The sequence below is a fragment of the Nylanderia fulva genome, unplaced genomic scaffold (genome assembly GCF_048542155.1).
Source record: "Nylanderia fulva isolate GAGA-0341 unplaced genomic scaffold, ASM4854215v1 Scaffold23, whole genome shotgun sequence".
Classification (NCBI taxonomy): Eukaryota; Metazoa; Arthropoda; class Insecta; order Hymenoptera; family Formicidae; genus Nylanderia; species Nylanderia fulva.
In genome coordinates, this window is record NW_028190293.1 from 1,716,935 (window position 1) to 1,734,126 (window position 17,192).

Here is a 17,192-nt window from a genome sequence, read left to right on the forward strand (position 1 = left end):
ATCTTTCTCAAGATATCTAAATATATTCCATATTATAAGCGCCAAAATAATTTAACTTACATTTTTTATATAAATTAAATTATTAAATTAAAAGCATACTCCTTTTTTCTTCATTCAGAAATGGAAAAGTGATCCATTCACATATTTTATTTGTATTACATAATAAAGTTAAGCGAAAATAAATAATAAATAAACACAATGTAAGTGTACTAATTCTCTAAACTTCAATATCTTAGAATTATAAAAATGGAGTTAGGCTCTTTTGGCGCTCAACACCTCACATATAAATGCGATTTGATATATATATATATATATAAATAATTATGATTATATATATATATATATATATATATATATATATATAATCATAATTATTTATATATTTGATATAAATCTTAATCTAAAAAATGTCTTAAAATTATCTAACAGCATTTACTTTTTCTAAATTACAAAGATTGTGCTTGATTAACTGTTATAAATATTTATCATAAATGTTTTTGAATATATTTGAGAAAGACAATTGCTAATATTTAGGATTTATGATGTAGGTGAATATCACATATACAGCAATCAATAGTTTTTTTTTAACTCGATATATTTTATAAACTTATCCTTAATCATCACACACAATAAGTCTTCTCATTTAGAACAATTGATTATAAAAATCTTTAACATTTAATATTTAAGTCGTATTAATATTTAATATTTGAACTATCGAGTACTGAAACAGGGAATGTTCGTAATTTCATTAATTTTGTACGTTCAACATTATTAGAAATAACAGTATGATAAATGAAATTTTATGATTAATTACATACATTATATAATAAAATATACTTTATACTATCATATTAGTTTAGTCATAATTAAATAATAAATGAGTAAACATATATCATATGAAAAACTAGAAAATTTTTGGTATCTTTAAAGCAACATTATTGTCATTATAAATGTAAAAAAAAATTAAAAAATGAAAATTACCTTATTAACTATATAAAAAGAGGAACTCTGTCGATCACAGATGTAAACTTAATTATAAACTTGACAAGCAAAAGTTATATAAAACTATCTACATTGTGACACGTTTTAAGTAATTATACCTTCTATCTAAAATTTTTCAATGCATATTCTTCAATACGTTGTCTTAAATCACGGTAAACACAAATCAATGTCTAAAACAGAAAAAAGCATGAAGTTAGTTATATATATTCGATATTTATACATGCACACAAAATATTTCGTAATTAACATTGTTCATTATAAATAAAAAAATTATTTCTTTTTCGAAAAAACATTATGTATAATTATAATTTTTTCGTGATTGAAATTGATTGAAAAATTTAGATATCAAAAATACTCACCCACATATTGAGCAGAATAGAACCATTTACAAACTCCTTTTTCTTGAAAGCATTATCTATTTCCTCTCGAGTGACTATCTTTAACTTGCGTAATAATGACAATCCGCTTTGTAACGAGATTAAATGAATGGAAGTAATACGTTTCTCGGCATCTCGGGGAACATTTAGAGGATAACTAAAATTTGAATAAAGAAGGATATTTAAAAATATTAATTTAAAGTTGAAATATGAAATCTCTGTCCAATTTAAATATAAATATATGTGTGTTCGTGTATATGTTAAAATATATATTACATTTAAAATATTCCAAACTTACTTATCAAGTTGTAAAAATTGTAATGGATATTCAGTTCTTTTGACTTCTTTAAATGTAACTTTTACATTCATCGCTTCTATTACAGCAAACAAACGAGAGCACAATTTGAAATTCGTAAAAGTTTGTATAAATTCATAGGTCAACATCCAACCTTCGTTCTCAGTGTGAAATATACATGACACGTTTTTAACTAAGTCTGTAAAAAATGGAAAAATTATTAATAATTTATTTTAACAATATCAAGATAAATAAAATAATTCAATTCATTGAATGTTCGATAATGTCATACGTACCAACTTTTTGAAAGACAAAAGAGACGTCGAAAAAAAAGTCGTTGTTCTTATTATTATGTTCTATGCATTTTTGGTTTTTAATATAACATAGGTTGTTCAAGAAATTGTTATACATATGTTGTTCTGTGTCATTCCTTTGGAAAACGTAACTTAAATCTACCATTCCACCTTGAGTTACAGATTCTCCTCTGTTTTTCTCACAATTCCAATCTTTAGAAGATGAAAAATTAATCGACGTGTTAATTATAGGTTTCTCATTATGATTTTGCGAAGGAACACTTCCAATTTGCGATTTAATCAAACATTCAGGGATCTCAACGTGTTTCCAGGCTTGAGAGAAGATGATGCGCTCGTTTGTTTTAACGTTTTGTTGATGATAAATCGATTCGTTGTTTCTAATCTGTGGTGAATTTTGCAACGTACAATCAGTTGGTGGTTGAGTGATGTAGCTCTCGTCAATGTGCGAGCTATTTTTCAAGTACGAACTAGCTATATCGTTTGCAGACGGCGAGAATAAATCCTTCTTATCACATTGTCCATTGATAGACACGTTACGATCGTTCTTAAAATCGTTATTGCATGCGTTTTGTATCACATCTGCATCCGTTTGCTTCTTCTGCATATTATACATAACTGGTCCGGCTTCGTAGATGACTCTAGGAGTGTAACCTTCAGCACTACTTATGTTATTAACGTATTTCGGAATCGTAAAGCCACTGTTCTCTGCATGAATGTTTACAGTTTCCATTTTTGCAGCGTGTTCTTGCAGATTTTTCATAGGCAGATACGATGTGGCATTCGTATCGTAATTATTCGCCATCGGCTCGCTCTGCGTCTCTGGCCTCTGCGGTATCTGCATGTTATCAGTCATCGAACACCTAAAAGGATTCGTCTCCTTGAACATATTGGCAAATTCGCTATTCGCAGTACTAAAGAAGCTTGAAGAATTGCGATTGTTATTAGAAACGTCAGTGTTCATCGATATCATTGAATAGGCCTGTTTCATCGCAGGAAAGTTTTGAGCGTTGCCCTGATCGGTGTTTGGGAAAAAGACATTAGGTGTAGGCGCTGATGATGATCCGAACGTGGAAGATACAGAGCTCGGAGTCCGGGGTACCGGGGAAGACGGTACTTGAACACGTGGACTGATTTTATCAGATTGATGCCAACTGGACGAGAATGTATAATTGTTCGAACCGTAAGTGGGAAACACGGGATGAGTCTGCATTGGTCTGTCGTCGCCGAATGAATTCGATAATAATAAATTGCTCAAATTGGCCGCGAGCTTTTGATTCACGAAACCTTCGGCATTCAAGTTCGGCATTGGCGAGTTAATATTTTGCGTAGAGCCAAACTTATCCGTCGTCTCTCTCACGAGATTGAGCGACGCTGATGACGATGTATCGTTGTCTAGTGGTTTCAGCGTCTTTACGAACTTTTCAAGGAATCTATTCAAATGATGCTGGATTATCATGTGATTCTCAAATATCTTTTTATTGAGCGGCGAGCGTTCTAGTAGATCGTATAAAAACTCAGCCAGCATAGTGATCAACTGCAAGTTCTTATTCCAGATGGTCGTAAATATCTGCTTTCCTACGTCATTGGGGATGACATTGTCGTTTATAAATTGTTGGTCAGTCAAAAATGGATTCGTTGTCATGTCCTTGTTGTCAGAACTCGATGTCTTCGATGTGCTTCCGAAGGTGTATACATCGTGGAAATTTCTCGCTGATATGTTAGGCAAACCGGTTTTTTCGCCGAGAGGTGCAAAACCCGGTGGTGGTCTCATCCAATATTGCTCGAGGTTTTCGCGAGACTGAAGAGGAGTCTGCTCGGAGACCGTAGGTGCCATCTCATTCAAATCCTCTGTGGACGTTGCCTTGGAATGGCTATCGGATATTAGGTTCTCCTCCGCGAAGCAGTACGTCGGCAATGAATTCGAACTGTTTACTACTACGTATCTCATTATGCTTGCCATGTCGACGGCATCGCCCTGAGTGATGAAAACAAGAGGGAAAAGATCAGATAAAGTGATATGCGTAACGAAATTTTTGCTACATGCAGATTAAATATTTGTAATATTTCAACACGCTCGAAGTAAAAATTTAAAAAACTCGACGATTAGAAAAATAAGTTTGATGTAATGTCTAATAACATTTAACCGAGGCAGAAAGAATTCGGGAAAAATTATCACTTTATGTGATCGTAGCGTGTTTTCATACTGACTGGTATAATAACTTTACACACATTTTTTGCTATTTTTCAATATCTTTATTACACACGACATTTGTATTTTACGCAACACTACATATAACATAAGGTTCAAATTTTTCCCAAAATTGAAGTAAATTAACATTTCAATATTTGTTACATAACTGCAATATATATATATATATATATATATATATATATATATATATATATATATAATTATATGTATAATTATATATATATATATATATATATATATATATATATATATATATAATTATATGTATAATTATATATACACAATTGTATGTATATATATATATATAAAAATTATTCATAAGTATCAATATTTGTTACATAGCTCTGCCAAAACTATATATATATTTATATAATTAATATATATATATATATATATATATATATATATAATTATTTTATATATAATTATTTATATATATAATTTATAGTAATTCGTGTCCTTAATAGAATTGTATATTTTATCACGTATAGACATATATAATAGTATATCACTTAAATAATTATTAAACAATTATGAAATATTTTTATTGTTAGTGTTAAAATATTTCGATGATAAATCACATTGTTTGTATTGATTAAAGAAATTAAAGAAAAAATCTATCTATAGTTCATTATGCTAAGAAATTTTCTCCTTGAAATACAATTTTATTAAATTTTTATAAAGTCGTCATCATCATCTGAGATTTCAGTCAGTTCTGCAGATTTAATTAGTGAAAGAGGTATATAATAATCCCAATCTTCATTGCTATCATCGAATTCTAAATCGCAATCATTTAACACTGGCGGATCGAATGTTTTCTCGTTTATGTTACTCGTCGATTTGCATATCACATTATTCTCAATCATCGAATTGTCGGCCGATTTGTTTTCTTTCTTGTCGTAGCTTGTGTCACAGTTCGCTGCGGTTTCTCGGTTACTCAGATCATCGGAATCCAATTCATCTTTGCTCGTCGCATTTTCCGAAATTTCATTCGATTTGCTTTCTTCCTTGTCGTAGCTTGTGTCATTCGCTACGGTTTCTCGATTACTTAGGTCATCGGAATCTAATTCATTTTTGCTCGTCTTAGTTTCCGAAATCTTCAGTACCAGTTCCAATATTTTCGAAACGCGCGGCTTCTTCTCGACAGTCGCATTCGATCGTTTTGCATCGTCAACGTTACAAACAATCGTATTAATTGTCGAGGATTGATCTTGCTTCGAATCCTCCATAGTAAAAGAAGTGTTGGAACTATTTTCTGAGGATAAAAGATTTGTAGTCTCGTTGATGTCGCGATTTAACGAAAACTCACTCGAGGACGTGGACGCAAGTTTCTTAAAGTTGCATAGCTCGGTACTCTGATTTTTAAAATCCTCGTGTTGTCCGACGTTTGACGAAAGCGTGCTAGTACTGCAGGAAGATGCAACATACTCGCTACTCGAAGAGTCTTTCGAAGAATAGGGGCTCGACGAAATGCTCGAATCCACCGAATTAATCTGCATACGCTTTATTTTATCCAACAACAACTTGTATCTGGAATTGCATACTTTATCAGTTGTTTTGGATTCAGGACTTTTATGCGCAATATTATTATTATTCGTATTTGCATCCAAATCTCTGTTCTCTTCTATTTTCTGTTCGGTTCTTGTTTCACACGTTTCGCCATTTCCGTTTATCATCTCGGTTTGATCTGACCCTTTTGAAGAAGTTACACCATTGGTCTTAATAATACTCGTATCGGGACTCTGTGTATTTTGGGATTGAGTGTTATTACACAGTGTTTCAAGTATGTCCCCTGGTACAACTACAGCTGTATACTTATCATTGTATACTTCCATCCTGTTTCTCAATCTTGCCATGGATTGAGACACGTTCTTGAAGTGATAATCGATATTCTTCTCAGGCAAATAATATTCCTCCTCTTTACGAGTTATATTTAGAAAATAAGGGGTAGCAGACGCTGGCTTTTCCAAATGATTTAATTTATGCGATTTCGATTCATCTTCCGTTGTATTGCTTTTATGCTCTTCAATGTCCAAATTATTATGCGATGTAACGATTGTTTTAGAAGTAGAATGACCATTCTCTTTTATTATTGACCAATCAAAAGGCTCCATCAAACCATGTCCACCATATAAACTTCTAAACGTTCCGAAATCTTTCTTATTATTTTCCTCGTTGTCGGAATCTCTGAGAGCAAAGTTCATATTCAATACACCATTCGTGACACTTCTATTATCCTCGTTAGCGAAATCCGTATCCAATGAACTAATCTTGAACTTTCCATTATCGTTACCAGCAAAATCCATAGCTAATGCACCATTCTTAACGTTTCTATTATCCTTGTCAGAATCTCTAAAGTCCATATTTAATGTATTGTGTTTCATGCTTCCATTATTCTGAATGGTCTTCATATCTGAATCGACTTGTTGCGCGTTATCTTTAAAATCATGGTTGGGCTTTGGAGCCGAAGTACTTGAAGTAAAATTGGACGAAATATTAGATGTTTTCAATTTTTCCAACAATTTGGCCAATGACTTATAGCGTCTTGGTTGTTCGTTTCTCGAACAATCTGTTGGCTGCGATGTAACATCCGATGATTCAGCAATCGGTAAATTAACCGATGAATTCCGTAGCATATGTAAGAGAATTTTTTTATTAGACGGGATATTACGCGAAACCTCCACAGTTTTACTCTCAATATTTTCACTCTTTACATCAAGTAATTTGTGTGCCCCTTTACTACATGGTACCGATTGATTTCTATCGTGTCGCGTTTCATCTACATTTACTTTATTGCTTTGTATATCGGATATCTTAAGATTGGGAATTGGCATAGACTTTATTTGCGCAGCATCAAGGCATGCCAAATAATGAAGATACGCATAATTTTCGCACATACGCACCATTTTACCGCATTGCGCTAGTTTCTCTTTGATTAACCAATCATTTATATGTACATCTTCTTCTTCGCTTGTATCAGACAAAATGACTATCATGGAATTGTTCTGTAAAAATAGATACCGAATAAATAAATCTATAACAAAATTGCAATTTTCTGTAATACTATTATTAAACTACATATATATAATTTAATAATATTAGAGTCTCATCAATAAAATAATATTAATCTAATTATTTTTTTCTTACATCAAAAATTAATATAAAGATAAGTAAAAGATATATATTTTACACAATAATCATAAAATAATCTAATAAAGCTAAAAATTAAAGCAATTTGGCATTTTTTGTGACTTAAGAAATAGAAAATAATCTTACCGCAGCATCAACAGACATTATGGTTAAGGCTAAAAGAGTTTCATCAATTCTGTCGAGCAATTTATCTATCACACTCTTTTTCCAGCTATCACCAACACATGGCTTAACGTTATACAAGCCACAAGGTATTGCTTGAACGCGTAAAAAGGAGAACTGTTTGTGCAAATAATATATATCTTCAGCTGGATAAGTTTTCAAAGTGCCGTAGTCGTAAAACATCACCTATTGAATGATAAAAAATTATTATATAATGTAAATATCATATATTGTAATTAATAAGAATCACTCTCAGAAACTTAATTTTATTATTTGTATATTATTATTTATTTATTATATTTTCACTCACCGTTACTCTGAAATCTGGCTTTACGGATTTAATGATTGCTCTGTGCCACCTACCCGAATATATACATGCACAGTGTAAACCCTTTTTTAAAGCTATCTTTGGAATAGTGTACTTATCCTTATTATAATGATAAAATTTACTGAAAACAATAAAATAATCTTAGATTTAAATTCAGATTCTATTGTTAATACACAAGCAGTTGATTGATCACTAGTGCACTTACTCTAATTCATCCATGAATCCCTCAAAGCGTTTCTTGTTTTCCCGTAGATGTACCCAAAAGAAGTTTGGATGAAACATCTCTACAATGTACACCTCTAAATATTTTCTGTCACGTTGTAAATCAGTCACCAATATATGCTCCACGCTGTCGTTGTAATTCATTACATCATCAGGTGCAAATATCTTGGTTATGCTAGAAGACTGAAAAATTATATAGATCAATTATTGCAATATTGTTGGAGTATATTATTATAAATTGAGAGAAAAATTATAAAGTAATTATATAAAAATTATATCTTTTATCTGAAGAGAATAAAACAATCTTAACATCAATAAGTACAATTAAGAATGTTCAATGCAAAATATAGCTTGTCAACTTATATGAGGAGTATCAAATAAATATAAGCATACTAGAAAAACTATTGCTTATCATTTTGCTTATACTTACGACATCCGCTGGAATCGGTGCATTATCATCAAATTGTGTTCGCTTTGCATTATGTTCGTCATGTTGCTCACATGGGTTTAATCTTATTTCGCTAGGCTTCGCCGAGTCTTGATCAGGAACTGTCGGCTTCTTGTCCGCGCTGTATAACATGAAGTCGTCGGTCGAGTTCAATCTTGTCATATAAAAAATGTTCGGCAAGTGAGACACGTATTCGCGCACGCTGGTAAAGCCTAGCTCGATGTAATTCAGATGTACGTTATACGCCTTCAAATATTTCTCAGGCAGCTCGGCGCACCAGATACCTTCTGGATGTTGTCGCACCAGCTGATCCAATCGTGATTTTGTTCTATCGCTTATCAGCGAAGAAACATCAATGTAATCAGTTTTCGTAGCATTCGTATTATCATCTCCATTCGTCGCAGCAAAACATTCGTCATTCTTACAATTGTATATTGTTGCGTCCTGTTCATTATTTGCAAAGTTCGCAGCGATTTGCTCCGTGGACTTTAGTTGTCTCGGATAATTACTATTTGCATGATCGGCCGGATGATTAAAATCTTCATCGCTAGAGTCTTCAATGAAATCAGATCCCTCATCTCCTCCAGCATACACTTCCGATGGTCGCGGCATGTTCTGCGGCTGCGACGTCAAAGACTGCGGATAATTCTTTATCTCTCGCAAAGAATCATTCGCCGCATTCGTAGGAAAAATCCAATCACCGTCCAGATATAAGAAATGCGACAGCTCGCGCATTTGGTCCCGGATGTCGTAGATGGTGAGCGTGGTATGTGGCAATTGCTGCTGCACCATCATCATGACAGATTGCACGTTCACTCCTCGCGGATTGTTCTTAACATATGTGACGATACTTGATAGCAGATCAGCCGGGATCCTGATCCGCGGACGTTGCATCTGCGGCATGTGACGATTTATAAACGGCCGACGACAAGGCGGAACGTACTTCTTCGAGATCGAGGCCTTCTGACGGGATACCAGTGAGCTCACGTGTTTGGTCTTTTCTGACGCAATCCCACGCACCTGGTATCCACCATTGGCCCACTCGACTACAAAGTGCTCAGGCATACTTTTGAGAAATTCCACGAGATTGGCGTAGCCAAATTTACGCCAGGGTATACGTTCCTTCTCCATCTCATAATAGTCCCGATCGAGAAGTGTAGTCGGAGTAGGTCCTGGTCGAGCAAGTAGACAGGCCAGGATAAGCTTGCGAACTTCATCGAGGCTCGTATCATTCGTCGGCATAGCGTTGAAACTTTTTTCTTGTCCTTTTTATATTTAACAGTAAAAGTCTTCTTATTACTGGAATACTGCTACTACATGAGAAGCGTTTGTCTCTCGCGATATCTTATCTACAAAAACTGAAGCCTGTAAAAGAAAAGAATTTCTTTTTTCATAAAAATGTATATAAAAAAGATTTCAAAAGTCTATCGTATATGGTAGTATGTATACATTGGGCATGTTTCGATATACACTACTAATACTGAAAATCTACATTATGTATATTTACATTATGTATATAAAATATATAATAAATTAAAAAATATTACTTATTTCTTTTTATGTACATTATCCACACATAACTGATAATGAGCAGGTTCCGATATACACTGCTAGTACTGAAAATCTATAATTTTCATTATGTATATTATAGATTTTCAGTACTAGCAGTGTATATTGAAACCTGCTCATTATCAATTATGTGTGAATAATGTACACAAAAAGAAATAAGTAATATTTTTTAATTTATTATATATTTTGCATAATTACATACAAGTGTAAAAAAATATCTTATATATCAGTAAAAAGATAATAAAAGATATATCATAATCGCAAAATCTTATGTAAGATTATTATTCCTTTTTAAAATATTTCTTTTTTATCATAAAGGAAGAAGAGAAAGAGAGATAGAAACAGCAAACTGGATCTGAAGCACAGATTCTCAATATAATAAGATAGAATAAAACTTAGAATAAGAATAAATTATTGTGTATGTGTGTGTATGTATGTATAAAAAAAAATACATAGACAGGATTTGCAAAAGTAAGAATTTTAGAAACAGCATCAATGTGAAATTAAAATCAATATGTTAAAATTGTATAAAATTCTATCTGTGTTATATGTAGATATTATTATATAATTGTATAGATATTATATTATTGTATAAAATTCTATCTGTGTTATATTAGATATTATTATATATTATTAAATATTATTACATATTATTGTAATTATATATTTTGTTAATTTTTTGTCTTCTTTTGATTTTGTTATGGTTTTCATAAGAAATATAAATAAAAAAAAGCGTATGTATCAAATTAAATCCCAAGGGAATTCCTCAATAAAATTGTTTATCTATCTTCTAGAAAAAATAACTATGAGATTTTCATGATATATATACCAAATCTATTACACACAAATCAAATATATCTTTGTTTTTGAATTAATATGTAAAGTTTAATACATGGAATGAATCTCACTCCTAAAATTAGAACACATTTCTTGCTTTTTATGAAAAAACATCTCAGAATGCTTTTATCTCAAACAAGTAGCTCACATTCTTTTTAAACAAATAATTTGATGCAAAAATAAGAAGGTATATGAAACAATTCTTTTATAGAAAAAATTACAAACAAAATTAACAGAATTCTATACACTATACAAATGATCACGCTTATTAGCGTGTAAATTCTACAATAAATATCAAAGTTTAATGATATGAAATACAAAGTTAAATTTTATATTAGGCGTTTTTCTTTTTTTTTTTTTTTTTTTTTTTCCATAGAGAATACCTCCAATTTTTTAAGTTTAGCACATGCCTTTCTTCGAATGTAAAGATGAGTTAGATAACTTATATGAAAAAAAGAAGATATTCTTAAAACAACTAAACGATATAATTTTAGCTTACCTATGATGTTAATCCTTATGAGAATGAATAACTCGACACCTCTCGACAGCTAATATATCTCAACCTTACCGCTCTTGCAAACCTCATACGGATGATATGACCAAGCAATATGGCGTCCTACGTAAGAAAGAACTTTTCGCGGTTCTCATCCGTTTAGAAAAGGATATTCGAAATCCCTTTTATCTAAGACAAAGAGAGGTAGAATAAGAAAAAAATTGAACGTGGTAAGGTAAGGTTAAAAAGTAAAGTTACACTCTAAACAAGGATGTTTATCTCCGTTTTATCTTTCTCGCTTGACTACTTTTATGTGGCTTCCACACACAGAAAGCGAAAATATTTGCCTCCAGGTAAGAAGTGACGCAGTAGCCAATCAACGTGCCGCTTTTTAAAAGAGCTGTCAGTTTATTGGCTACCATGTCGCTTCTTGCGTGCAGGAACTAGAGTCCCTAGAAATAAGCATTTTGTTAGACTTTTATTGGCTTTAAGGGTCGGCAGTACACCCAGGCAAACTTTGAATTGATATTGGAGACCTCGTGCGGTGACAACGCGAAACTCCGGTTTCAGTGTTGCCAACGCCGAGAAACCAATTCTCGGGTTTTATGTAGTGGTGTATGTCTGTACACGTACATACACCACTGCATCGCTCACGCGGACGCACGTAAGAGAGACAAGGACCGATAATCACGTGTTCTCCTTGTTCCACTACCGTGCCGGTATACGCGAGATGCCGCCTGAAAATGCTTTCTGGCCTTCCGTAGCAGAAAGCAGTAACGTAGCAAGACTAATAAGCACCTATTTTTGTAAATTTTATATATGCTTATGCACATATGTGGATATATTATTTATATATAAATATATATATATATAAAATATACTAATTTACTCTCAATTATATATGCTACTGTTATTATTTATCATTAGACAATTATAAAACAGAGGTTATAGATTTGGTCTGACTACACTGGCCTCAAATTAAAGTTGTATATATATTTATTTTAACGTTTCGACCATACGGGATGTGGTCCTTTTCAAAAATACAGATTGGAATATCAGAGAGTTACAGCATTTCGTCTTTAAGATGTAAGCGCAAATTATGATTCGGAGAGATTTAACTTGTCAAATAATAAAATATAAAATAAATTATAAAACATATACATATATAATTTGTAGTGCTATATATATATATGTTTTATAATTGTCTAATGATAAATAATAACAGTAGCATAATTGAAAGTAAATTAGTCTACAATGTTAGACACGGGTACTTGTTAGATTTGATAATTTATTGCTTATACTTTTTCGAGAGACAAGAATAAGAGAACGAATATAAATTATTATTAGCTTGTATAGCAATCATAGATTGACGAATATGCATGGTTATTCTTGATTTTTTTTCTATTATTGATGTTATTGTATAATTTGCTCCATAAATACTTATAACATAAAAAAACTTATGTCGAGTAATATTGATCAATGCAAAGGATGTTCAGTATGTATCACCCAGTAAATTATTAGAGTTCAAATATATCAATATCAATTTTTTAATAATATATTGGAATACAGAGAAATGATAAAAAAATATATTTCGGCAATAAAAATTTTATAAATATATTGAAAATATTTTTACTACACGAGCGCGCGCGCGCACACACACACACACACACACCCACATACACACTATATAAATGCAAAATAATACAGAAAATAAATTTTTAATAAAAATCAACATACCAGCTATTTGTGTATGCATATGTAGCTGCAAGCATGCAACGGATTTATTACTTGATAAATTTATTTACGGACTTATTTTGCATTTATATATATATATAGTGTATGTAATTGTAAAAATGATTAAAATATTTTCAATATTTAAAAATTTTCAAGTTTATCGCCTTATATTTCTATAATTTTTCTATATTCTAATATATTATAAAAAAATTGATATTGATATATTTGAACTCAAGTTTTTTACGTGATTGAATATTATTGCATTGAGCCATCATACGTTACTCGTAAGTTCTTTTACGTTATAATAGTATTTATGTAGCAGAGAGAAAGAGATAAGAGAGAGATTATACAATACAACTTCAATAATCGAAAAAAATCACGATAACGCTATTGTCATATCTATGTGTGTGCATATATATAAACTTATATATTATATATTTTATAAATAAGTAAAATATTATGCAGACAATGTATACAATATAAAATGTTCAGTTTGTGCTATGCTTCAATCAATAACACTGGTCGACAAAAAATGACTTTTTTCAGGTTCGAAGATTTCCAAAGCGTATTTTTGTAGATTTTTTTCATGCCGATTACAAATTCGGCCGCAAAAATTGCGTATCACGTCACGTTTTTTAGATATCTTGATCTAAAGATGCAAAAAAGGGCATTTTAGATACTTTTCCGTAAAATATATAGCTTTAAATTGGGATGTGATAAAAAGTGCTACGACGGCTCAAAATAAAACTTCTTGTAGTTTATATAAAAAATATATAAAAGGTCGAACCTATAAACAGTTTATTGAAAAAACTAAATTAAAAAATTGAAAATATTTTTTGCACGTTTCCTTATACTACTAATACAAAGTCTTTAGAGGTTCGATAGATAAAATATTTATAAATATTATTTTATTTGTACATAAATATTTAATTATTTATATAGATTTATTTACAAATATATAAATCATAATAATTTGAAACACATTATGTGAAATAATCTACATTTTTGTAAACACACACACACACCCACACACACATATGTAAAAGAACAAGAATAGCAATAATTCTTGCCTAACATTATCTTTCAATTATCGTTTCGTGTACGCAATATATGTATTTCGCATTATGCATCTGTAACAAATTATATCGAATGATTTATTATTTGCATATTAATTTGCATATTATCTACCCAGACAGCACCAAGTCTAAAATTGACGCATAAGATAGCATTAAGAAATCTTTAAGACAGCTATTTTATGATATGATATCAAAAAGACATCTTAAAGATATCTTACGCGCCAATTTTGGACTTGGTGTTGTTTGGGTATATAAATAAAATATGTACACAAATAAAATAATATTTGCATAAATATTATTTTATTTGTACATATTTTATTTACATAGATTATATGCAAATATTTAAATAAATCATTCGATAATTTATTACACATTTTATTTATTATATAGATTTATATAGATTATATGCAAATATTTAAATAAATCATTCGATTATTTGTTACAGATGCATAATGTGAAATATATATTGCGTACACGAAACGATAATTGGAAGATAATGTTAGGCAAGAATTATTGCTATTCTTATTGTTCTTTTACATATAATATACATATACAGAGAAACAATGATAATACGAAAACCGGTTCTTGCTGATATCTCCCAATAATCGCATTCGTTCAACGCATTAGTGTTTGTGTCTACATGGATGTTACCACATATGCGATGTAAGAGAGACAAGGACAGAATGATAGTCTCTCCTTGTCAAGCTGTTAGCTGTCAGTATGTTACCACGGAAATTTCCCCTGCTCCTTATGAGTCTAGTGAGAATCTTATAGTCCAGATATTTCATAAAATAAGTGACATAACTTTGGTTTTTTTTTTTTAATATATTCTTGATATAATAAAGTAGTCCGCCAAAGAGTCGGATTTTGCATTTTTGCTCTGAAAAATTTATAATAAATAAAATACGGACTCCTGGCTAACCCAACCTTACCCGTTACTAGCTGCGCATTCCCCCAAGTTATATTATAAATTTTATTTTCATCTTTTTTTCAATAAATAACTCTTTGGCGGACTGCATTTGAGCTTACTGATTAAGAATATCATAAATTTAATAAGATTCATTCAGTAGTTTCGCTAATATCTGGAATATAAGAATCTCTAATTCCCGGCCGGCCGATAGGCGTCTCCACCATGTCGCCTGCCGACCCTTAAAGCAAAATACCAATTATATCAGAGAAGAGGAAGCGCTACTAGATAGTAGCAACCAATCTAGATTACGTAGATTCTTTGTTCATAGAAACTAATCTAGTGGCGCTAGCTTCATTTTCTCTCTGATTGGCTGACTTGAATTCTCATCTCCTTGCAATCGGACTCTATCCACGACCATGACCAGTAAATAACTGGGTACACAAATTATTGGGTATTATAGATACAAATTACTGCGTAAGTATTTTCTGTAAAAAACGTCAAATAATAATGACGAAAAACATGAAAAAAGCATTCTCGATTTTGGATTTCACGTATTAATATTCCAATATTAATTTAACCTAATAAGTAAAACATATAATATATATAGCATATATATATATTTTTTTTTTCAAATGGCAATTCGAAAAGCGATGCTTTTATTTTACACGTTGGAAATAAAATAAGCTAAGCATATATATATATATATATATAAAGATAAAACATTATTTATAGAAAAGTTTCTTTACGCACAAATTAATGTGATAATAATTTTTATAATTGTTTCGCAATCTTAGATTGTAAAATCGCTGCTTGTGCAAGACGTACAAGAAAAAATATATAATTTTTGCTTATGCACAAAAGCGCAGCAATTTTACGAACAAAATATTGCGAGAGAATTATAAAAATAATTACGTCTTATCACATTAATTTTTGAAACATTTATATATATCCCTTATAGAAATTTATCACTAATAACCCCAATATTTCGAGTACTTATAAATTACTGTATATCAGTATTTTATAAGTACTCGAAATAAAGTGATTAATTGGCGTTACTAGTAATAAATTTCTACAAGGGATATATATTTACTATTTGGGATAATGCATATTTTGTAATAAAATATAAAAAAGTATTGATTTAAAAAAGAGAGAGATAAAAAGATATATATATGCGATACCTTCATATCAGAATTTCGCGATGCAAGTATAAAAATTGTTTTAGATTTGCAAACATATTATTAAGTATATAATATGCAAAATGCACAGTCATAAATTGGATCATATAGATATATGTCTATAATTAAATAATATATCATAAAAAATATTTATAATCTGAATATTGATGTTATATATCTATAACAGCACGCATATCTCAAAGACGTTCAGAATTCAGAAAATATATCCTGAGGATGTTTGAATGTCCTCTGCATATCCTTCAGAATGTCTTTCGGATATATATATTATGTGTAGTAATAATTAAATCTAAATCATAAAAAAAATATATAACCTGAAAATATTGCTACATCTTTTATATATATATATATGTATATAAGATATAGCAACATTCAGATTATATATTTTTTTTATGATTTAGGTTTAATTATTACTACACATAATATCACTTTTGCAGAATACTTACAGAATTATTTGACAGAAAATAATTATGAAATTATTTTTTTATTTTATAATGACCTCTTTCTAATTAATTGCATGTTCATGTATAAATATTTATGAAATTCTATATATCATAAATTGATAATTATAAACTGCTTAATAATACTTGTAATCTTTGACAGATTTACGATAGAGAAAAAAATTAAACTTGAAACTTAATTAAGGCTACTATAATTATATATATTATCTCTGGCCTTTTAGACACAAATCGCACTCCATCATCCGCATTGCAGCAACGTGTAACGTGTAACCGCAAGTAGGCGTTCTAGACGACGAGGAAAATAAGATTGACATTAATTCCGTTTTGGATACGATGAGGGTTTACGAGAGAGAGCTTACAATAAGCTGCAGAATAATATATAGGATCAATACAAAAAAAGTGCACTTTA

General features: G+C 30.7%; 1 protein-coding gene across 1 annotated transcript; it reads right to left on the reverse strand.

Moving 5' to 3' along the window:
- Nucleotides 1–636: 636 nt before the first annotated feature.
- On the reverse strand, nucleotides 637–11,740 carry LOC114932280 (uncharacterized). Its single transcript, XM_085483057.1, has 11 exons — nucleotides 11,668–11,740; nucleotides 11,416–11,598; nucleotides 8,493–9,875; nucleotides 8,046–8,245; nucleotides 7,823–7,961; nucleotides 7,477–7,698; nucleotides 7,104–7,205; nucleotides 1,971–3,963; nucleotides 1,678–1,873; nucleotides 1,362–1,536; nucleotides 637–1,172 (listed from the first exon to the last, which is right to left on the reverse strand). The coding sequence occupies exons 3-11, from the start codon at nucleotides 9,750–9,752 to the stop codon at nucleotides 1,104–1,106; spliced, it is 4,356 nt and encodes a 1,451-aa protein (XP_085339183.1). The 5' UTR covers nucleotides 9,753–9,875; nucleotides 11,416–11,598; nucleotides 11,668–11,740; the 3' UTR covers nucleotides 637–1,103.
- Nucleotides 11,741–17,192: the final 5,452 nt, after the last annotated feature.